The sequence below is a fragment of the Engraulis encrasicolus genome, chromosome 24, assembly GCF_034702125.1.
Source record: "Engraulis encrasicolus isolate BLACKSEA-1 chromosome 24, IST_EnEncr_1.0, whole genome shotgun sequence".
Taxonomy (NCBI): Eukaryota; Metazoa; Chordata; class Actinopteri; order Clupeiformes; family Engraulidae; genus Engraulis; species Engraulis encrasicolus.
In genome coordinates this window covers 19,006,028-19,031,027 of record NC_085880.1, presented here as the reverse complement: position 1 = coordinate 19,031,027, position 25,000 = coordinate 19,006,028, and the positions used below count along the sequence as shown (strand labels likewise).

General features: G+C 42.8%; 2 protein-coding genes across 2 annotated transcripts in view; both read left to right on the top strand.

Moving 5' to 3' along the window:
- pik3ap1 (phosphoinositide-3-kinase adaptor protein 1) overlaps window positions 1–19,889 on the top strand; it is a 37,028-nt gene extending 17,139 nt beyond the window's left edge. The window contains exons 7-17 of the mRNA XM_063191980.1: window positions 1–74; window positions 644–803; window positions 1,485–1,556; window positions 2,459–2,722; window positions 3,999–4,061; window positions 5,744–5,943; window positions 6,585–6,654; window positions 7,400–7,570; window positions 8,757–8,827; window positions 10,117–10,217; window positions 19,546–19,889. The exon at window positions 1–74 is cut by the window's left edge and continues 123 nt beyond it. Coding sequence (XP_063048050.1) covers window positions 1–74; window positions 644–803; window positions 1,485–1,556; window positions 2,459–2,722; window positions 3,999–4,061; window positions 5,744–5,943; window positions 6,585–6,654; window positions 7,400–7,570; window positions 8,757–8,827; window positions 10,117–10,217; window positions 19,546–19,669 — 1,370 coding nt within the window. The 3' untranslated portion in view covers window positions 19,670–19,889. The remainder of the gene's footprint in view (window positions 75–643; window positions 804–1,484; window positions 1,557–2,458; window positions 2,723–3,998; window positions 4,062–5,743; window positions 5,944–6,584; window positions 6,655–7,399; window positions 7,571–8,756; window positions 8,828–10,116; window positions 10,218–19,545) is intronic.
- A 2,140-nt stretch (window positions 19,890–22,029) lies between these two features.
- LOC134441713 (sorbin and SH3 domain-containing protein 1) overlaps window positions 22,030–25,000 on the top strand; it is a 127,190-nt gene continuing 124,219 nt past the window's right edge. Inside the window, exon 1 of the mRNA XM_063192103.1 lies at window positions 22,030–22,435. The gene's annotated coding sequence lies outside the window, so the exon portion shown is untranslated. The remainder of the gene's footprint in view (window positions 22,436–25,000) is intronic.

Here is a 25,000-nt window from a genome sequence, read left to right as displayed (position 1 = left end):
ATGGCCACTACCCCAATAAATTAGCCGAGCAACACGGCTTCTCTGGCCTCAGGCAGTTCATGGACAGCTATCTTGTGAGTGGACATATTTATACGACAGGCATAGTTAATGTTATTAAAGGTGGGGTCTCAGGTTAACCATTTTAAGAAAATGTACTATTATGACATCACGTTGGGGGTTCCGCAGGCTCATAGGAGTCTATGTAGGACCCCCTAGGTGTTCCCCCAACGTGATGTCATACCTGCAACCCCACCTTTAACATTTTTGCTCTTATAATATGTATACCCTTTCTAAATGTACCCTCTCCGTCAAGTCAATAATATTACAGACATACAAACATTAGATTCTGCAATGGGCTATTATTATAAATGTTTGGCAAGCATTGCAATGTAAGGCATACTCCTGGTGAAGGTTGTTGCGGAAGTATTTCAGTGCTAAAGGAACCTCTTTTAGAAAGTGTTTTAAAGCATCACTTTCAAACTCAACCATCCCAATGTATGTATGGTAGGTATGAAAAATATGTACATTTCATTGTTTATAGAATTATAGATATTTTACAATACATACAGGTGTCCTTTATTTGTCCGTTTGGCCAGAAGCCTCTTCTTGTCTTTAATGAGCATTTCTTTCTTTTCCTCCCCAGGAGACGGCAGACATTCAGACAGACATTCAGGACTCTCTCTCACAGCAAGAGACGGAGGATATTTACGAAATAATGCAGGACGCCATGTCCAAGTATTCCCTCAAGGAGGACATCTACGAGTCCATGAGAGAAGTGGCCCCTGAATGTGCTGAAGACCTATGTGAGTTATAAGCATTAGATACAGTTGTGGGAGGACACTTGCATTATCCCATTTTAGCCTGTTGCTGTGTATTCATCATTTAACTTCTCTACTTATGTAAAAAAAGGTGTGACCTAACATCAGTCGTAAAGAGTACAGAGACTGCATATAAAGTTAAGGTTGCTTGGCAAAAGTTGCCTAGCGTTTCCTCACCTTACTGTAACAGATTGTGAAGAGAAGTGAAAGGAGGTCTCTGTGTTTAATGTTTGTTGTAGTTGTCACTTGGTAGTGGTGCGCAGGGCCACTGTCAACTTTGGCACAACTGGGCCTGGGACAAAGTTATGTGAAAGGCACCCCTCCCTCAATACATACAATCAGGGCTCTAAATTGACACCAGCCAACCGGCTAAATCCTGGTGAAATTTTCGTTTGACTGATTGAAAAACCAACTTAGTTGCCACTTTGATCCCCAGTGAGTGTGTGTGTGGCTAGGAAGATAAACATCTACAAGCCATTTTGGCTGGTTAAAAAAAAGTTAATTTAGAGCCCTTCATACAATGTAATAGGGATCAGATTCTGACCCCTGAAATCTTTGTTCCCTCCACCGTTGTTTTGTAAACAAGTCTATTCCGTTTTGATATCAACATGATGCTCCCTTCCTTTTTTTTTAAGCGTTCACTTTTAAATGTTTTCTTCCTTGTAGATGAAGATATGGAGACGGCATTGAAAGAATCGCAGAACCATGAAGATACTATGCTGAGAAGATTTTTCCAAGGTAAACCGTACCCGCCAAGCAATTTATCGTGCATGGCAGAGATAGGACAGTGCTGCCGTGAGTCCCAAACAATATCTGTTGCACATGCTCTTTCAGAGAAGAGGGCAGGTACCGCTTAGTCTACTCTAATCATCGATAAAGAAGGTTCTCTTCAAGGGAAGAGGGCCGGTACTGTAGCCTAATCATCAGTCAAGACAAGGTCCTGAGGCACTCTATGCACTTTAGTCCTCTTATAACATTGTAACTTATTGTACAGTGATTCTCAAACTGTGGGCCCTGAAGGTATTCCAAGAAGTCCTTGAAATCATTTTCCAGAAATCAAAATAATATTGGTGTGTGTGTTGCTGTTGACTATACATTTGAGTTGTATTGTTACCTTGGGGCGCCATTGAGGGCTGCCCCCTTGCACGGGTGAGGCATGAATGCAATTTCGTTGTGTGCAGTGTGCAATGTTCACTTGTGTGCTGTGGAGAACTGTGTCACAATGACAATGGGAGGTAGAGTTTCCTAATTGGGCTTAGGTTTATAGGTTCAGAGGTGGGCACTGAACTCTTGTGAAAATTAAAAAATGGGCCCCAAGTTGGAAAAGGTTGCGAATCCCTGTTATAGCTTGTATTGGTACGGATGTACAGTACGCATGTTTTGTTATACGCATGTATAATTGTTTCTAATAAAGTCAGAGAAAAATCAGATGGCAGTTGAATTATGATGCAATAATAATGCACAGAAACAATTTGCTCAAAAACACAACTAAAAAAACTTTACAGTCACAGTGCTCTGTACCATGGCTCATAAGTTATTGAACCAGAAAAGTTATTATAATAGCTACAATCTTTTACATGCTCACAAAACACCAGGTCAAAAAACTTTGTCAATGTCAATCTCCATCTTTGTCTTTGAAGTTCAAACTGGGAAGCCCCTTTGCCCCGAGGCCAACTACTCGATGGATGAACCACAGTGGCGAGGTGTGGCGGAGGGAGAAGACCCGTACGAGGTAGAGGAAGACGAGGAGGACCCTTATAACCTGTGCATGATGGAGCAGATCTACGACACGGTGGAGGAGCAGCAGGCCATCCCTCTGGAGATCCTGAACCGGCCCCCAGCCCCCATCCCCCGCCCCTCCTGCACCCTGGAGATGCAGCAGAGCTCCACATACATCTCACGCGGTAAAGAGACACCAGATCTTACAGAGCACCACATACATCTCACGCGGTAAAGCAGGGGTGGGAAACCATATGTCTCAAGGGACGTTAACGGCCCTTGAAGCCATTTTATCTGGCCACCGACATCATTTTAATGTTATGCAGCTTCACATGAAATATGACATATTTTGTAAATGAATCTTAGACATTACATTTGCAATACAATTAAGTTATATTCAGGGTATTTAGAGAAGGTGGCGTCCTTCAATATAGGCCTAAAGTGCAGGGGTAAATCCTGGTTTGTGATCATATTACGGCCTTCAGAGGACTTTTACGGCCCTTGGAGGAATTTGAAGTGGCCCATTAAATGAAAAACGTTCCCCACCCCTGCGGTAAAGAAACACTAGACATTACAGAACACCCAGAGCAGGATTAAGATGGCCCAGGGCCCCTAGGCTACAGGTTGCTGTGGGCCCCCCAGAAGGCACATTTTGTGACTAATTTACAGTACATACAGTAGACAGTGTCTTAATTAGCTAGGAATTAAGAATAACATGTCTTACCAACTGTACTGAACACAACAGATACATTTTTCAATATTGCATCTTGTCACAATCCTGCAATTTTTCACTTTTTGCCAATCGGGGCCCCCCTGGCAGATGGGGGCCCCTAGGCTGCAGCCATACAGTATCTAGCCTGTTTATTAATCCGGCCCTGAAAGAATACCACATACATCTCATGTTGTAAAGAAATACCAGATATTAGAGAATAACACATAAATATCACTTGGTAAAGAAGCAACCACCATTACAACTCATAGGAAGCAATGCAGCTCAAGGTCCAGCCACTGAAACTCCATAGGAATTAATACATATCTGATTTAAACACCAGTCTCTAAAACTCATAGGAGACAATGAAGTTCCAGCTCCAGCAGTTGAAACTCCTAGGAACGAATAAACAATAATTCAACCAAAGACATGTCATTAAAAACTAATATGAAGATATGAAGTTTGATCACTTTGAATGTAAGTGGGGGTTATTTATGAATAGGCTGTGTAGAACCAGTTTTAGATCAGAATGAAACATGTCCGTAGCTAGCTATAAGTAGCTTAGAAAAACATCATCTAGCATCGCATACTGTTGTTTACTTGCATCTCATGCTAGAATGAAACAGTTGCAGCATATCAGTGAAATAGTCGAGATGGTGCTTTTTTTTTCACTTTGACACTGGTGGTAAAAAAATGCAACCAGCTAAACCACACTGTTGTGACTAATACAGCTTGGGTACCTCTCTTTGCAGTGTTTTCTGAGAAAGAGACCACCTACTCCCAGTGCGCTCACAGAGGCAGCTTTGACTCTCAAGGTTTGCTATTTCATTTTCTTTTATTATTGTTTTGTCTTGCATAATGTATGTACAGTAAGACACCATAGATAGCTCTTCTTGATGTATTCGATGCGTTCAAAATACAAATTCGCATTCAATTGGGCAAACTGTAGGCTGTCATCACAGGTGTTTCACATACAAACCACAATGTACGGTACTGTAAAACACTGCAGCCAGTTATACGTTAAAAAGTAAGTTGCCCCGCTGCCTTAAGTTTGTAAGTTAACTCAACTTGAGAACGGCTCGACTTGAGTTAACTTACAAACCAGCAGGGCAATTCTTTTTGCATTTAACTGGACTGCAATAACCTTCATATGTGCAGGCCACTTGCTGAAGCTAAGTAGACATGAACTCCTCTTGTCAGTGTTTTCCCTCTTACCCTTTGACCGCCACCTTCTTTAAAATGAGGAAGTTTTGACATATTCTTTGAAATCATGATGTTTTAGAATGCCATGTAATATTGGTTCAAACTTACAAAAGTGTCACACGCACTCACACAAATGCACACAAGCAAGCACACTCAAGTGCACGCGCGCACACACACACACACACACACACACACACACACACACACACACACACACACACACACACACACACACACACACACACACACACACACACACACACACACACACACACACACTATGACATGACATGTTTTGTAAAGGAATCTTAGAAATTTGCAATATGATTAAGTTATATTATCAGGGGACCTACTGAAGGTGGAGTCTGTTGTAAATGTGACCACCTTCAATATAGGCCTAAAGTGCAGGGGGAAATCCTGGTTTGTCTTATATAGAGGATTTTATAAAATTCGAAGTGGCCCTCGGATGAAAATGGTTCACCATCCCTGCCCTTCGGTATATACTATAGGGTTAAAGTTGAAAGCTGCATTCTGCCCTTATGCCACTGTATCTACAGGAGAAAAAAATGAGCACAGCAGTTGCTTCAGTTCACATCACAGCATTTCCGAAAGAAGGCCAAGAAGCCTGGGGCCTTTTGACATGGCTCATAAGGTGTTTGGTTTGAATCTGGTGGCCTGGCTATGTTTGCACTAACTGAGTGATTTGTGAGATAAGATGATGCTCCGCTCCCCAAAACTCACTTAGTGCACTTAAAGCCCTCAGAGACTTTCTTCGTGACAAGCGGTGGAGAATTGTTGAAGGGTGCTTGTTGTCAGGGCCGCTGCTAGGCATAAGCAGAGTAAGCAGAGTGCTTAGGGCCTCAACCACTTCAACCACTAGGGCCTCCTGAGTCCTGACCAGCTATGCTTAGGGCCTCCAAAACGTGTTGCTTGTTGTGTTGCCTTTGGTTGGTGGTTGCTATGACAGTAAAATAAGTGTTGTTTTTTGGTAACTGTGGTGGAACCAAGTGTTTTAGCTTTAACATCAAATTCAAGTTCAAGATCAAGTTCAAGTTCAAGTTCAAGTTTATTGTTGTAGTCATATCAACAGTATGAAATACAGTTGCTAGGACTGTACCTTGGTGTGCCCACAAATACAAAAACACAACCAGACAAAACAAAAATAAAGAGGGGAGGGGAGCATGAAAGAAAAACACGAGGGGCCATAAATAACAGATAATTGCACATGCAAAAAAACATTGAAAAGTGCAATGAGACATTAAAAGTGCATGTGTGTGCATGTGTCCCTCGGTAGTGGTGCGGCCGGTGAGGGACCGGCTCCTGAGCAGTGCCCACGACCCTTACGCGGGCATGAAGACGCCAGGGCAGCGGCAGCTGATTGCCCTGCAGGAGCGCGTGAAGGTGGGCTCCCTAACTGTAGAGGAGGCAGTCCAAGAGTTCAAGGCCTGGAAGTTCGACCAGGACGGACGCACTCAATCCATTCGCTTCCAGCAGGTGACCTGATTGACAGTGCATGCTTGCTTGCTTACTAACCAGGGGTGCATTTCTCAAACGCATAGTTGCTAACTGCATTAGGTACTTTGTTGTTCGTAATGCAATTCCCACTGGCAACTACAGAAGTTGCTAACTGGATAATAACTACACTTTCGTGAAACACAACCCAGTGGTGCATTTCATGAAAGTGTAGTTGTTATCCGGTTAGCAACTTTGGTAGATGACAATGGGAAATTGCATTGCAAACAGCAAAGTAGCCAATTAGCAACTATGGTTTCGAGAAATGCACCCCTGATGTGTTTGTGGTGAATTACAAAGCGCAAAAAGCTATGAATCTCAACCCACACACTGATCATTTCGCTTTCAGTGTGCGGGTATTTTTTTCTGATTAGTTCTGACCTGTGGGTCATCTCCAACACACCTGCCAGCTGAGGTGTACGGAAAAAAAAATCACAAATTGAATTAGAAATTTAAAAAAATTACATTGTTGTGTCGATTTTAGATTAGATTAGATTAGATTACATTTTTAGGAAATTACACACTAATAATCTTGTTTCCAGTCATAATTTTGGTTTGCAACAAGAGATTGATTGTATGATGTTTAGAAATATTAAAATGATGTTTTTGTGTCTGTGGCATAGGACAATATTCAGCGCTTGCGTGACAGCATCACCCGCCGTCATAAAGAAAAAGGGAAGTCCCCAATGGAAGGTAACTTAACTATACTTTGGAGAACTCATTACCGGTATGTTTATTATGTGAAAATCCGACATTTTCGTTGGAACACCCAGATGAGACCTGGGTATAAATATCACTTTTGTCTAGAAAGATCCGGGTGAGACCTGAGTGTAAATAGCTTTTTTTGTCTTGATGACCTGAGTGTAAATAACCTTTTTTGTCTTGGTGACCTGAGTGTAAATGGGTCAATGAGGTTTTAGTAGTAGCATACGTCAGAGTGCTGCAACCACAGCTAATGCCACTACTGTTTGTGTTAAATTATTTCCTTTTTTTGTTTGTAGCAGATTATCTAAGAAGCCGTCATTGCAGTGCGTCAATAAGCAATGACTAATTCATTTATGGACATTATGGTTGTACCACCAGACGTCACTGACCCAAATACCTTTTTTTGTTGTTGGTAGGAACATGTGGGTGATACCTGTGTCTAAATAGCATTTTTTTGGTCTGGCCAACAAATACATGAAATATTATTTGAAATAGTATTGTATACAATAGCTATGTTTACATCAGACATATAATAAATAATTAAGTCACTTTAATTCTGAATGTAGCTTGATTCCACTTTGAAAACGCCATGTAAACACTTCACAATTCGGAATCAAATAAAAGATCAGACTTAAACTCGACCGAACTATTTAATTCTGAATGATTCATATCATGTAGGCCTAAATGTAGCCAATATCATGTGTTCCGCTCCGCTGTGTTGTGTTGTGGTCAGATCTGGACATCACGTCACCACTGCAGAGGAACCTTCAGTGGAGTGGGAGCATGAGTTTGGAGTGTGCCGTGTACGAGCCGGGGCCCCGCACCAGCGCACCGCCGCCACCCCCCATCCCCCGCCCGCTGCAGAGGGGAACCTGGCAGACCGGCAGCACCTCCAGCAACTCCAGTGAGCTTTCATAAGACACAAGACACAAGATATATCCTTACTTAATCGTGTGTTAATGTACGTTAAAAAAAGTAGCCTACTTAGCATCTGTAGTGCACTTCTTGTTCTGTAGCCTATATTTCCCGTGCACTTTGTTTGTACGAGTGATGTCAGCTATGATTATGTCCTCGATTGTACTTGTAAGTCGCTTGTAAGTCGTCATTTCCAAAACAAATCTTATTTTGCTTCTCTTGGTAAAGATGGACAGAATCAGATGACATTAACCCACTTCCAACTGCCCGTAATGCTACCACTAAACACTATTAACATTGTATTTAAATAGCATTTTAGTGAATAGCTCTTCAAATGGCCATGGCTCTACTAAGGAAAGTAGCACTGTGTGGATGAAACAGAAATGCTGGGAGAAAAAAAAACACATGGCCCTCCCAGGCTAGATAAAAAGCAAGGCTATATACAATTGCTTTGTCACTGACTTCCGATCGGGTTCATTTCAAAAAGTGAAGCGCTTTGTTCCTGTTTCATTCATTACTGTGAATGGAGAATAGAGCCTGTCTTTCGGGCATGACAGAGCAGTGTAATAGTAACATCAGAGACTTGGATCAGAGTAGTGAGGCATGCCGTAGATCTAGTATGTCCTCATCTATGAGTATATACAGAAAGGAAAGTCTTTTTTTTTCATATAGTGCTGCTTCAGAGTGAATTTACAGGCTTGCCAGTTGAAGTGGTCGTAAATATGATTAGTTTAACAGAGAGGGTAAATAAATGAATAAGCAAACAAATAAATAAAAAAACTCTAACAAGCATGGTCAATAAATTGAAAAAAAAGGCAAGCCAAAGCCAAAGCCAAGCCAAGTAACACTGACTGGTGGTATGACATTACATGGATTCAACTTTGTAATATCAAACAACTCGCGTTATAATTACATCTGTTAGAATGCTTCTACTTCTACCTACTTTATGCAACTCTGGAGTACACACAGCAATTCCACTTATCCATAAAATACAACCTTATCTTGAGGAATGATCTCGTCCACGTGCTTACCATACAAACCACCCCTGCAGTCTTTAGCATACTACATTTACGATCTGCCTGTTTGATTAGTGTTTGCATGTGATGTGATGTGATGTGATGTGATGTGATGTGATGTGATGTGATGTGATGTGATGTGATGTGATGTGCCCCCAGGTAGCGAGAGCAACCGGCTGAGTACTCTGAGCAACATCAGCTACAGCAGCGGAGCAGAAGGGGAAATGGAGGTGAGAGAGCGAGAGAGAGAGAGAGAGAGAGAGAGAGAGAGAGAGAGAGAGAGAGAGAGAGAGAGAGAGAGAGAGAGAGAGAGAGAGAGCGTTCCTCTTTCCCATCTCACACACACGCACGCACGCACGCACGCATACACTCATGCATACACCAACACACATACACACATACATACACAAAACACAGAGAGAGAGTGAGAGAGAGAGCGTTCCTCTTTCACATCTCACACACACGCACACATGCATGCACACACACACTCACACATGCGCGCACGCACGCACGCACACACATGCATACACAAAACTCACACACACACTCACAGACTCACACACACACACGCACACACACGCACACACACACACACACACCTCACTCTAGTTCTGCTTCTCCCCGTTTACCACACCTCACGACTGAACATGCAAAGTTAGACGATTGACCTCAAGGCCTGCTTTGTTGTCTTTTACGGTCTAATACTTAAATAGCTACAGCAACAACACCAACAATACTAATAATAAGCCTCATTGGCAATGCTTTACTTTACTGTACTGGTACCATATGTACTTACTGTGTGCTTTCTGTGTAACAACAGGGTAACAGAGAGAAGTTACAATGCATCTAACGGGTAAAAAGGGGGTAATTACAATGTAAATACCATGAATTGGGTAACAACAGCGTAAGAAGTTAGATGATTAGATTCTTAGAAAATATGCAGCAGTTTCATAGTAATTCTTGAGATATGTGTATTACATGGTATTTACTTTGGATAGACTTGCGTAGATATCATGTAACTTCTCTCTGACCCTGTTGTTACGCAGGAAGTACACAGTAATTACTGTACCGTACCGTAAAATAAAGTGTTACCTGCTCAGGGTCATCGTCTTGATGATGAAGATAAGTATCATGACGTGGTGATGATAGTAATCACCATTGTGATGTTGTGATATGTGTATCAACCATTATAACACCTTTTATTGATGGTGATCCTTTCAGATATTTTACGACAGTAAACATGAGCAGAGATTAGATTAAAGAGTTTAAATAAATAAAGATTAATTAAAAATTATAGGGGTATATAATCAGTGTAAAAGCATTATTGAAAGCAGTATGTAGGCTACTGTATGGATAGCTGATTGTCCTGTCTCTCTGTGTGTGTGTGTGTGTGTGTGTGTGTGTGTGTGTGTGTGTGTGTGTGTGTGTGTGTGTGTGTGTGTATGTGTGTGTGTGTGTGTGTGTGTGTGTGTGTGTGTGTGTGTGTGTGTGTGTGTGTGTGTGTGTGTCATCTGTGTAGGAGCCTCCGGATCTTGGCCCCCTCCCGCCCCGGCCGGTACGGTACCCTGACGACCCCCCTGTGCTGCCGCCTCCCAGAGTCCCCCCTCGCATCCCAGAGAGGTAAGCACTTCACTTGCTAGTTTCTACACACACACACACACACACACACACACACACACACACACACACACACACACACACACACACACACACACACACACACACACACACACACACACGAATGCACATACAGTATGCACGCAAGCATGCACGCACGCAAGCAAGCAAGCAAGCAAGCAAGCACGCACGCACACACACACACACACAAACACAGACACGAATGCACATACAGTATGTACGCAAGCATGCACGCACACGCACACTCACACACATACACACATGCATGCGCACACACTCTCTTGACTTCAGTGTGATAATATACAAGAAAAAGAACAGTACAGTGTGATGGCAGTATAAAGCCAATAAGCAGCTCACATCCCAGTTGTCTTAAGCAGTTAAGACACACACAGCTTTATACATTTGCTATTACCAGACTGTCAAAGATCAAGTTGTAGTGCATTACTAAAGGCCCTGTGTCATGTCATAGTATTGTAGTACTGTGGTAGTTAACTTTTCAATGACTATTACAGCGTGCCACTGGGGGTACGGCGTGCATTATGCCCCGTGTACATCGGGCGCTACCTACGCGACCCAGGTAGCTGGGGTGGTTGAAGAAGTTTTGCCATGAATTTGACACTGCACTGACATGTTTGATTCAGCTAATCACATAACGGCTCGGTCTTGACAGCCTGGGACATTCCTCGATATGAACGTTCCAATTGGTTTTCGCCGAACCGCGTCATAGCGAATTCGCTTAAGATTAGCTTGAGTTTAATCGTCAAAATTCGCCCTGGTCGCTCAAGAAGTTTCGCTCCTGGCGAATTCGCTCTGGTAGCTTTATTCTCCTTCCCTCCATAGAAAAACAATGACTTCCGCCGCGCAGGTCGCTTAGTTCGCCTTCGATATACACGGGCCTTTAAGGGGCTACACAGCACCTGGGGAAAGGTGTGCAGTACAGGTGTAAACAGGAAATGCAGGAGCTGGCAGGCAAAACATTTTGAAAGAAATTAAAGCCCATTGGGAAACTCCAACTCCCATTGTCATTGTGACACAGCACTCCACAGCACACAAGTGAACACTGCACACTGCACACAACGAAATTGCATTTATGCCTCACCCGTGCAAGGGCACAGCCCTCAATGGCGCCCCTAGGGAGCAGTGCGGCAGGACGGCAGCATTCTCAGGGTACCTCAGTCATGGAGGACGGGGGAGAGCACTAGTTAATTACTCCCCCCACCAACCTGGCGGATCGGGAGTCGAACCGGCAACCTTTGGGATACAAGTTTGACGCCCTAACCACTTGCCCATGACTGCATTGACTGCCCTACTGACTGAACTATTTTGATAGCTCATATAGATCGTACAGATCGTATATACAAATTTAGATACTTATAGACAGATCGTATAAACATTTACTCATGCAAATAAAGAATGAACTCGTTCTCACAGCTGATTTTATTATTAAACTTTAATGCACAAAGTTTTACAGTATTTTTTAGAGGTTTGTGTCACAACATGTTTGTTACACAAGAGGTTTGTGATACAACATGATACAGGCACAACCACGTTCACGTTCAAAAAGCCCCCTTCAAATGGTGCTCGCAAGAAATGTGCGACTACAACTCTGAGGGCTCGAAAAAAAGCAAAGAGGTCGAAACGTTATCCTTCCATGAAAAAATAAAACACAACATAAAGGATTCTAAGTGTGCGGACTCCTCACTCTGAAAACTATCGAAAAAAAGCATCCCTTCATGTGAAGTAAGTAGATGTGGTTTGGGTAAAGAAGACTGGCTGGTTGAGACCTAATAATAACACACCTGAAGATTTGTGGTCAGATGTTGATGGTGTGAAAAGAAAAGTCCCATTTCGCAACCACTCTTTTAACCCCTTAAGACACGGCTTTATACATTTGTTGTTACCAGTATGGTAATGACCAAGTTGAGGTGCATTACTAAAAAGCCTGTGTTGTGTCATAGTATTGTAGTGCTATGGTAGTTACATTTCAACGACTATTACAGCGTGCCACTGAAGGTACGGCGCGCATTAAGGGGCTACAGCCAAGGAGAGATCAAAAAAAGAACCTAAAAACCTGTTGCTTGTGAAACATTTATTTCCCTTCATGCAAAGTAAGATATGAAACTCTGCGGTGTTGGCGTCTGATCGAGACCTAATTGCACACCTGCCATTCGTGGTCTGACCTTGATGATGTGGAATGAAAAAGGCGCAGTTAAGAAACACTCATTTGAAGCCACAGAGGAAGCTAACTAAAACCAACCTCCTGCTTGTGAGACATGCAGCGTCTAAGGACATTTTATTTTCACATCATGTGAAGCAATATTTGAAAGTTTGCTGTATATAGGTTAAGGCGACTAATTCAGATCTAAGAACACCTGCCATACGCCTACCATATCTGCCAGCTACATAGTCAATTTCTTTGCTTGCACTGTGGTCACATCAAAGAATTGAAATTACATTTCTTACTTTTCGATGTGAAGATATAGCCATGATATAGATATAGATATAGACATAGATCTAGACCAGTGTTTCTCAACCTTTTTTAAGACAAGGCACCCTTTCAATTCATGAAAAATCTCAAGGCACCCCAAACCAACAAGCCGTAACATGGCATCACATCCGATACCACACCATGGGGCGACCTACGTATACTTACTTTATTGTGCATAAATGGCAGATGAAAGATTCCACTGACAAGCATTAACTTATCAATTCAGACAAATATGTATTATATTACATAATTTTATTTATCAGCCACGTTTCCACGGCACCCCTGAAGGGGGCCCGCGGCACCCCAGGGTGCCCCGGCACCCCTGTTGAGAAACACTGATCTAGACAGAGACAAGAAGACATTAAAGTGCAAGACAGAGGAACATATAGTAAGATCATACTCACTGATGCAGCTGGACAGGATGATCTCAATGGCTCCTCGGTAGAATGCACAACATAGTGAAGAGAAGCAGAGGCGATTGTAGGGTAAGTTGGGGCGCCAAGCGAAAATTTAAGAGAGTGAACATTCACAACAAATTGCCACTATAGTTTAAATTCTTTAAAAAATATATATATGTGTATTTTTAGGGGGGGGGGTTGCCTTTAATTTTTGACAGGACAATGGAGGAGAGACAGGAAATGAGTGGGGAGAGAGAGATGGTGAAGGATCAGCAAATGACCCGGTACCAGAACCAAACTTGGGTCGCCGGCGTAGTAACCCAGTGCCCTACCGTTAGGCCATAGGCAGGGCCACTATAGTTAAAATCTTAGCTGTTATTCACCTTCTATAGACTTGTGGGGCCCCAAGCGACTGCCTGTCTAGCCTGGTGACAGGGTCCGCTTCTGAAGAGAGGAGGGCTGTGTACACACCCTTGCAGAGCCCCCATGCTCAGAATTAGGGTGTTTAATGTGTTGTTTTTGACACATACTGCTTGCGGTCTCTGGCAGAGGAAGTCCAGTAGCCAGTTATGGAGGGAGGCCAGTTGCAGAGGGTACGACTAAGCATGTTCAGTTTGGGTCCAATAATGAGTTGTTGTGTTGAGTTGTTTTGAGGGCAGAGGGGCAGCAACTCATATATTGAGTTGAAATGATAATAATAAAAAAAACAACATGTGTGAAACAGATGAAATGTAAGGGTAGCCTATTTTATTTTATTCCTGAGAATAGTTTGTGTCCCAGGAAGATTGCAGTAGGACCTGGGGAGGAATACTTTCATGACTTGTTCACATAAATAATTTATTTTAAACTTAAAAACTGAAGGGGACTGAAACTAAACTAACTGAACAGGAAAACGTTAAAGACTCACTTACTAAAACCTGGTTTTGAATGTTTTTGGAGACGTGAGGCAGTAAACCAAAAGCATGTCAACTCAGAAGCTGCTGTGTGTGTGTGAAATATTTTTCGTCAGTGAAACCCAAAAGCATAACAAAGCTGAAATAGAAATGTCATCTTACAAGAGTAAAGACATCTCCTTCATGAAAATAGGAAGACATGCCTAAAAAAACGTGTTAACATAGCTCACCGAGATGATATCAGAGTAAACTCGTATCATCTTGAGACACAGGAAAGGGGCTTCTCAACTTGAGACTTTCACTTCAGCGCATCTCTACTACGGCATACTCTGGAGTAAAAAAAAAAAGAAATAAGTAAAACCTGTTCAGCTTTGCTGAGCTGAGGGAAGCATGGGGCCTCGTTCAGACCACATGTCGTGCCAGTGGTGCGGGAGGGAAGCTGTGTCGTACCTGTAGGCAGCATTTGCGATTGTGCATTTTCACACCTTGCAAGTGTGAAGAGTCGAGTGGACATAAGCATGAACCACATTTGTGCCGCAGATGTACAAGCTGAAGCATAAGCATGGCCCCCCAGACCAAAACCTGCTCAAGTGTAGCGTTTGGGTGGCCCTGCCGTGGCCTAACGTGGGTCACTACGCCGGTGACCCGGGTTCGATTCTGGCCGGGTCATTTGCCGAACCTTACCCGTCTCTCTCTCCCCACTCATTTCCTGTCTCTCCCACACTTTCCTGTCAAAATAAAAAAAGCCCTAATATATATATATATATATAAAGTATAGCATGCAGGTTCCGATCACCAACTGTGTCTCGTGTGCTATCTAGGAACAGACAGGAGGTGTTGAAGGAGCTAGGCCTACAATGCTGCACAATCTTGCACAAAGTACGACGACAAAGGTGGCAAAAGATTCAACATTTAATGTTCGATCAAGGAGAGAGTGACCAACTGAAGCTCGTGTAGACAATGTATTGTAGACATTCCATTGGCTGATGCCTGCTGACGCCGAACCACATCAAAGGTCTTATATATTCACTGAAGTTCAACTTCTCTTTTGACGCCTTTGACACCCTCAACACTAGAGCCGCTTTTGCCACCTTGCAGCAGTCATCGCTTCTGCGGCCTGCTCTTCCACAGAAAGTCAATGGGTTCGTTTGTGATGACGCAGTGCTGCTTTTGCTAGGCAGAGCGCATGCGCAGTTTGCCAGTTTGATGCATTCTGGTTAGAAAGGGTTGGCAAAGGACCCGGGCCGGGAGTCGAACCCCGGTCGGCCGCATAGCAAACGAGTGCCCAACCATTTGCTTTTAGTTCTACTCTAATTGGTCATATGAAACCCATATGTAACATGCCTTGCCATGGTCAAACTTCAAAGTCAAATTAAGATCGCTCTTCAATAAAAGCTAATTGTATATTATTAAAGACATCAGCTCAGGGTTAGTAGTAACTCTCTCTCTCTCTCTCTCTCTCTCTCTCTCTCTCTCTCTCTCTCTCTCACACACACACACACACAGGCCCGGAGTGGGAATTTAATTCACATCTAGGCCACTTTGATATGGAAATTCGCTCACAAAGCATTTTATTGGACTTGTGTTAAAGGAGACTATGTTGTTAAGTTAACAGAAAACTTTAACTTTACAAAGTATATGCTAATTGAAATTGAAACAAATAGGCTATGACAACAAAAAAAGAAAAACTAATATTTGTATTTGAACAGGAGTTGTTTGACCAATCAAACTGCATTTTCCATCACAAAAGTTCTGAACAACTTGCCTGTATCTGTGGAGTGTGGTTTACTGTGGAGTCAGTCTGATGCTCCACATGCATGGTAGCCTACTAATGTGCAATAGTCCCGTGGTGTTAGGCCCACATGCACACTGTAACAAATAGCTGTTTATTTAGGGCAATTCTGCAACAGCATTCTCCTGTTTTTCGAAAAAACAGACAACTACTGTGAAAATATTACTTTGATTTAAGTATTGAGCATAAACAGTAAGTACTGTACAATAGCAGCATTGGCCGTTGTGGAAGCAACCAAAATATTTTAGGCAGCACCATTGAAACCCTATCATCCTCCACTTGTCCGTGATCGCCATCAAGCTGCAATAGCCTACCACCTGAAGAACTTAAGTCATTCTCATTGGTTAAATATTCTCTGATACTAACAAGCATTAAACAATTTCTAAGGAAACTACAATACTTAAAAAGTGTTTGATGCAGCACATTATGATGATTTTCATCACTATGATTTTGATATGAAAGTGTGAATGGCTGAAACATTTTAAGAATTTGAACACTCTTGCAACAAGCAGCCTCTTCTAAACCAATCTGCTAATCAGTGCCTGGCCTCACCTGAGTAGGGCTGTTATGCCATTATTCAATTACGGGCGTCACCTGCCAAGGGCCCGATGACTCTGGTCACATGGTACTCTTGCACCTGTATATAAATCTGGACTATCAACACTTCAGTTGCTTGCCTGCCTGCTGGCTGGCCTGCATGGCACAGCATAGCACTTGCTTGCCTACAAGCTTGCTTACATGCTTGCATACTTTCCTCTTTGTGAAAGCTTGCTGTATGTGGCATCATTTGTGGCATTGTTGCATATAATGTGCCTGCTGCAAATTAGGCATTGCTTTGAGAGCTAGCTTGTAGTGCTGCTTGTTTGCTGTGCTACTTGGTGCAAATTATTTTTTTAAAGACTGACCAATGCTATATTCATCATTGGCTCATCAAGAGATACAGTAAAAAGCCCACCTCGCACACTATCATTGTAACATAGCACTGCGTACTCTGAAATTGTATTCATGCCCACACTTTCAAAGGACCACCGCCAACCATTTTCTCAATACAGCATAGCGCCATAGTATCATGCTCAAGGCACTCCAGTCATGGTGAACGATGGGAGGGTGGGGTGGTAACATGGCCAGGGTACCACAGTTATTGAGAATGATGGGTGGGGTGGGAAGTTGCCATGGCCATATTCATGAATACAACTATGACCCAGTATTTGCCTGTCATCACAACAGTACAATTCAACTTTTTAACTGAAATGTACTGTTATTTTACTTATACTACTGCATAAATATTGTAGAGCACTTTTAGTTTAACAATACTAATACTGTGAACGTTCTGTAGAGTACTGTTATTTAACAGTTCAATTGCTGCTGAAAAAATGTTATATACTGTGATACATTAAACAGCAATGAGCTGTATTTGATTTTTGGTGTGAAATAACAGTAGAATTACAGGTAAATATAATTGCCAGTAACTGCCGTTATTTTGCAGGGAAATTTTCTTAGAGTGCAGGCTATGTCTTGTCCTTACTTAAACCAGTCTTGTTCAGGAATGCAAAATTAATTTCAGATTCAAAAACAATTGATATCCCCAATACATGTTTTTTTTCATTCTTATTAAAATGTATTTATTTTAAAATAGGCTACCCATAATATGGCCATTTTAATGAATGCTACTTTTACAGTAATATGAACAGAAGGCCTATCCAAATCATTGCTTCGTTGCCAAGAACAGTTGACAAATACTGTTGACTTGGAAAAAAAACAATGACGACACGCCTTTGATGCGCAAAGCTGTTCGATGTCGGGTTGCCTACAAAAGACCGATAGCAGCAAGAAGTCACCCTGCACTTGTAGCCTTGCTTGAGCGTATTCTTGGACGCACATAGCCGTGAAGTTAGTAGTAACGCCCGCTGAGATATCATATCAATTTATCCCCCATCTCACATTCTCGTCGCAACTGTCACATCACCAAACGTTTTATTCACATTTCATTTGCAAACATGCATGCCAAGATTGTCGTTGATCCTCATCCTATTAGGCCTACTTGTGTTACTGGACTTCTTATTGAGCCTATTCACCTGCGCGCTGCTGTCATGCTACTAAATGTGGCCATTATTGATTCAAAACTTGTCGACGCGTCATGCCTCCAAGGTGTAAACCCAACATTTCCGAGCTGATTGTGAGTTGCGTCAAGTAACATCCTAATTCCCTCCGACGTTTGCAAACTAACTGAAGCATTCAGATTGTTTATCGCGAGGCATTCCATGCAATGCTTGGGAGGGAGTAATGGCATGAGCTGTCACTTCACCTTTGCTTTCTTTTATCCTACCTGCGCTTTACTTCATTTCATCTCGCTCACTCGCTCTCTTTCCCCTTTTAATCGCTCCTTTGCTGTTCTTCTCCAGTGCTCGCGCCATGTCTGGGCTCTGAAGTCGCTTCACGCCAATTGCCACGAACTTAAAATATTATTTTAAGAAAGTAAAGATGAGTTGAATTATAACCCATACAATGTCCTGTTCCTATACGTTTCTGACTCCTCATTTTTGCTGACTTCTGTTGTGGTAGAGGTAGTAGAAAGGGATGCATTTAATTTGGCTATTATTAGGCTACACGCAGATTTACAGAAAGTGCACCTTTCTTCGCGCATTTCGCCGCGCCTCTTTGGCGCCTAGATGGTTGCACCTTAATAATCTGCTGTGGTGCTGCCGGTGGCTGCGCTGTCATGGTGAATATTTATGCAGACTACAAGTGATCATTGCATTTAGAATAACCCAAGTGAGAAAAATACTGAATTTAAAAATATTTCCTCATGGTCCAACGGGCCACACCCAAATTTTGGGCCGGGAAATGTCCCGATAGTTATAATGGCCACCCCGGCATTGCACACACACACACACACACACACACACACACACACACACACACACACACACACACACACACACACACACACACACACACACACACACACACACACACATTACTTCTTTATTTGTGCCCACAATTCAAAATTGAGTTTCCATAGACACAAATTTACCAGTTGCAAAGATACTCAGGCATGAAGTAGATAAGTGGCACCACAGTGATCAATAGTCCATGAGGTAAAAGTCCCAAGGATATACACAGCACCTTCTTCTCCATATGTGTTGACTTCCAATTATTGATGATATTAAACAATATTTAAGCACATTTTTTGCATTCATTTTTGGAAAGCCAAGCATCCTTATCCCCCTAGTGGCCAGCTGATGCACGTGGCCAAAACTTCCAAATACTAGCACTATATATTGGCATTTGTACCACAGTGATTTCCTGCACACGTGGTTGATACTTCATTAGTTTGTCACAAAATGTCTCTTCTAGATATGAGTCAAAGCAACATCCTACTTCCACTATATCTACAGTTCGATTGTCCTCATCAATAATAGTGATGTCTGGTTTAGTTGCATTCAGTCCATTAAAAGCAGTTGGGTTCTGGTTTAGAGCAAACATTTGGGGTTTTAGAACACAGATTGTATACATTGTGAGGGGCAAACATATTGCACACACACACACACACACACACACACACACACACACACACACACACACACACACACACACACACACACACACACACACACACACACACACACACACATTTAGAGGTTGAGTCTGGAGTCTGGAGATGCAAGTGCCCGTCATTATACTTTATCTGTGTGCGTGCGTGCGTGCGTGCGTGTGTGTGTGTGTGTGTGTGTTACAGGACCCCAGAGAGCATGCTCAATGAGCGCTACATCCAGAGCCCCAGTCGCATCCGGCCCACACCAGGCCCAACACCCCCGCAGAGACCCGTCCCGCCACCACCCATCCCACGCAGGCCTCGGTGATGAACTGACCCCCCCCCCATTACCATGCAAGCTTTGGTGATGAACTGACCTCCCCAGCCCCTGCCCGCACCCATATACAGTAGCTCGCAGGACACAATGATGAACTGAGCTCCCTATGCTGCCCCCTCCATAGCACACAGGTCTCGCTGCTGAATTGAGTATCGCCACATCACGTTTCCACGGTGATTAGCTGAGCCCCCAGCCCTACCCCACCCCATACCACACAAGCTGCACTGAGGAGCTGAACTCCCCATCACAGTTCCACTAGCCGACACGCGAAGGCTCTTTTTTTTCACTATCGCTATCCTCTGAGGAGAGGAAGAGAGCAGTTTCCACAACGACCACGGGAGAGTGGGTGACTGAGATGCCACACTGTGAACTGCTAACTGAACTGTTTGGTTGCTGGCATTATGTAGGGGAAGTTGTTTTTTTCCCTTCACGACACTGGTAGAGTGTGGCACACCATTTCCTTCCAGTCACATGGCTTTGAATGAATGAGGCTGACATAAGCAGAGGTCTGCCCTGAACTTTAGTGGGATGCTGTTGGCCCCTGCCTTTTTTACAGATAGTAGTATATATTTCCATATGAAGGGAGTTTGGTGTGTGTGTGCATGTGCGTGTGTGTGTGCATGTGTGTGTGTGTGTGTGTGTGTGTGTGTGTGTGTGTGTGTGTGTGTGTGTGTGTGTGTGTGTGTGTGTGTGTGTGTGTGTCTCTCTCTCTCTCTTTCTCTCTCTTTCTCGCTCTCTCTCTCTCTCTCTGTATGCATGTTTTAGGGGGGTTGCCATACAGTTGGTGTAAAGATTTAGTCATTTTGTAATTGAAAAGCTTCTGAAGTCTGATATCTCCCCCTGAAGGCCATAAGACGGTAGCCTGATTATCATCGACTTTCAAATATCTTCGAGACTTGAGAGGCAACGTTGAAGGTGTGGCGTCACTAGGAGGGCACAGCCTGGCTAATAAGATGGGCAATGCCCTCATTAAGATCAATTTCACCTCCACTTTTATAATATCATTATCCTAATGATGATCTGATCGCAATTGCACTGAAAGAAGACAAAATATCACCAGCCACTCTAGTCCGCCATTTTGGTTTTATTTATTTTTTCGTTCTTTGTGTAGTTGCCTGATCCGTGAGCCTTGTTTTAACTCAGTGTGCATGTTCTATTTTTGTTTTCATCGACATTGCATGTTTAACGTTCATATGTAAGGTCTAGTTGTGGGATATAATATGTTTTCATCGACATTGCATGTTTAACGTTCATATGTAAGGTCTAGTTGTGGGATATAATATTGTAAGAAAGGAGGCTTTGACAATGTCCTCTGAACGACCTGGTAAAAATCTGAAGAAAGGGTAAAATTATTGGCCTAACACAGTGTACGTGTACAATGTAAATGTTTAAATGATTATGCTGAGTAGCAAATCCCTCTGCATTTGGACAAAATTGTATTTATTGTGTTTATGTAGCTGACTGTATATTTAATCATGTGTGTGTGAACAAGAGTATGTCTATTCTCAATAGGCTATGTTCATTCTTTATATTGTTGGCAGTGGGCTACCCTGTGTTGTGTATGTGTCTGTGCTGCAAATTTAAGTGCAAAGACCTTTTTAAAAAGCCTATGTGTCTCAAAGTAAGATTCAGCGTATGGTGTGTGGTTTAATCAGATATGTGATTCCTCTCTTCAAAAGAAGAGGGACAGCGTCATAGACATCATCAACAGCGCCATCTGCTGTTGCTAATGCAACTGTGAACTTTGTAGCCTAAAAGAGAGAGTGAAACTACACTTTTTATAATTAACGAGTGTGCAGAGTTGTATTAAGTCGATGCAGAAGTAGGCCTACTTTTAGAAATGTAATCACAACACGAATAGTATAATATTTCAAAGTTGAAACAATGTAATATCATACCAATAGTGTTGCAAGTCATTTCTAAAACCTTCTTCTACTGTACATAGCCTAACTCTGCGACTGTAACATGAAAGTGAGATCAAAGCACAAAGCACACGACTGAATTTGTCGTTTTACTTTGTATTTTAAATGGCACTGGCAATGTATTAGTTCACAGTTATTTTGAAATAAGATTAGCCTATGGGTGACAGCAGGCTATAGGCCTACATAACGGACATACATTTTACGTCTTCAGTTAAATTATAGTTGTATAAAAAACAATAGACCCTAAAACTTTTAAAGTAAGGTAGCCTACTATAGCCTACCTATATTACCCGGAATATTTTTTGCGAGTTGTAGGTAATAATAAAAAGAGACATTTGACAGTATGGCCCTAGTTTATTGGACTACACACGCTGGGCTGGTTTTCTTTTGATGTAAACTATTCACAGTCCCAGTTTGTCTCATGCATTTTCTAGATCAATCTACTCTTTCACGAATTAATTTCTTTCTCCATGGCCCAAGTTGCTTTCTGTGGATACCGAGGGTAGGCTACCTGACGCAACCACCAGCGCAATGTCACCAAGCGGAGAATATTTCGTACCCACATGCTTGACACTCTATTTGGGGACGATGCGCCTGTGTCGTAGGACACGCACCACCACGCCTCGACTGTCCGGCCCATGCCTAGTACTAGTGAGTGCCGTGTTTCAGTTTCAGGCAGTACACAGTGGGGAGCGATAGGTGACAGGCAGGAGTCTGCACTGCATTGCACTGCATGGTCACTGTATCGCTGTAACGCTGAGGTGGTAGGTTGTCTGAAGAAGCTGGCAGCGTGGGGAGAAAGAACAAGCGAACCCTGGATTGCTTTTTAGTGAAGGTAAGGATGGGATTTATGTACATGTCTTTCAGAAATGCGCACAGGATTACTTATAATTTGTGTTCTTTCTGGAAACAATTGCATTCTGCCGTCTTAGCTGTGCATCTTACACCAATGCAGTGGCAACGGGAGAAGAGACGGTCGGACAATCCAGGTGGTATTTTGCGGTAACAGCAAGGCTCGTTCGGCATACCATGCATATGGACTGTCATTTTAACTTTAGCATCTCTTTGAATTGTCTGGTAGTGCTGTAAGTAGCATAGTGGAGTGCAGTTTTCATCGCTGGGGTCACTGTACATTATATTTGAGAAAAGCGTAGCCTAATTGTAGCTTATTCCGCAGAGTGTTTCAAGTCATGTGTCAAACGACCGCTGCACATCCTTGCGCCACTGTACCTAACATAGCCTAATATGGGGAACTGTGGCCGAAGGCGTCCCGGCAATATTTGTAAATAAATCGGACACTGAATTTACCCCTCGAATGTGCCAGACTCTGCACAACGCGCCAGCGCATGTAAGCCATGTGTGTAGCGGTGTGGCTGTGGTATTTCATGTTACGGTCATTGATGTCCGTTGCGCGTGGTTGACGTGAAAAGTTGCGGTTTTATTTGGTCTCACACCGGACAGTGTTTTCTATATGCGGGGTAGACATAATATGCTGACAATGCCTTGCATGCAATGTACAGGCCTATATATAAAAATGACTGGCTTGGTTATTCTTGGTTTAGTCAATTTTTCTTTACTCCCCCAGAGTAAATATTCATGAATAAGGCCTATGTAGCTGGGAGCCTATAGCGTTGTCAGAAGAGGAGGTACGATATTTAGGAGGCCTACTCAGGTGCCAGCGAGGAAAATATACAAAATGCAATTAGGATGCAAAAATGTAAAAAAATAAATAAAAAAAAAAGAACAAATATTCATAATAAAGTAATATCCATTGCATTAAGGTTTAGACCGTATGTAATGTTAAGTAAATGTAATGTAATGTAATGTGATGTAATGTAATGAAAATGCTGGAGCAGCACATTCAGCTCATGGACCATGCAGCCATATCTCTCAGGCCTCCTAGCACAAAAGGTCATGGAGCACTGTTGACAGTGACTGACCTCTTCCGTAATCTACTGCAGGGGGCCAGGGCAGAATCCCAAGTAACAGAAAGCCACTCCGCATACAGATCACCTCATAATCGCCACGCCACTGTTACTTCTCCTGTGTTTTCAACGCCGACCTGGGACAATGGCAACAACTTGTTTAGTAGAGCCCACACTGTATCTGACACCATTACTTTTGCTGGTATTGTGTTCAGCCAGTGTTAGCCTGTTCTGTCTCTTTCATGCTAAGCTGCTCCCCGTTCATAGATAACCAAGCCCAGCGAAGTTGACCTTATCTGGCTTATCTCTTCAGAGGCTCCTGTCATTGCCTAACGAGGGTATATTTTAGGGTACATTAGCTCTGACACGACCTAAGGGAATGAATCCTTAAAGGTCAGCATCTTGTGAAAGTCTTGGTAAAAGTTTAACATAAAGTTATGGTAAAGCCTACTGTATGCTATGCTCTCTTATTAATGACTTAAGGTGGCTACCTACCCCCCGAGAACTTCTGGATAGTCAGCTTATGAGAAGAGCAAAAAGGCTGCAAAGCTGTCAAGTTGGGCTAAGTTCTGTTTTCAGGCAGTTTCCTGAGAACAGACATTTGTCGGGAAATTCGAATGCTCGAGTCTTTGAGACCGCAAGGCTAGTGAACGTGGATGAATAATTTGTGTCAGGTAATTAATATTTTATAAGGTGTGAGTTGGCTCAGATTACATCTACCTGTGTTCTGTGCTTCAGGGAGAGAGAGCTTTGCCAGGCCCACGCCAAAGGACACAAGACGGGAAACTATGTTTTAAAGATTTGCTTTCAATGATTGATCAGCTTGTATCATGATTACGTTGCCGGATGTTGAGGGGGTGATAGGTCTGCAGCAGACTTTTTCGATGAACTTAACAGGAGCCATGCCCTGCCTCCAAATCCTGGTAGCTTAACGAGAGCACCATCTATCTATCTAGCAAATTAGCTGCATCCGTGTGTGCACAGACAGTGCATGGAACTGTCAAATTAGGGCAGACTTAAACAAGCCATGTGAACCTTTGGAGATAGGAAGTAGGACAGTCAGTTTACCACCAGGGGAGTCTGGAAAATGGTGAGTGAGTGAGTGGGCATTTCTCAAAGTGAAGTGTCCTAGCTTTGCTAGGACGAGTAACTCCCATTTTGCGTGGATTTCACCTAAGAGGATCCAATCACTAGTTTTAAGTGTAATTAATAATTGAATACACCGGGTGCAAATGGGATGCTACTCGTCCTAGCAAGGCAAGGACACTTCACTTTGAGAAATGCCCACTGAAAAGCGATTTGGTGTCATTTGATGTCAAGGGACAGCTGAAGGGATGTGTTTGGTAGCTGAAGAAGACCGTTGGAGTTAGGCATAATGTGGAGAATGTACACACTTGCTGAGGCACACCAAAACAAACAGTTTTTCCTCTGACAATATTGGAATTATTTAGAGATCGCTTCACTTTGACGTTTTC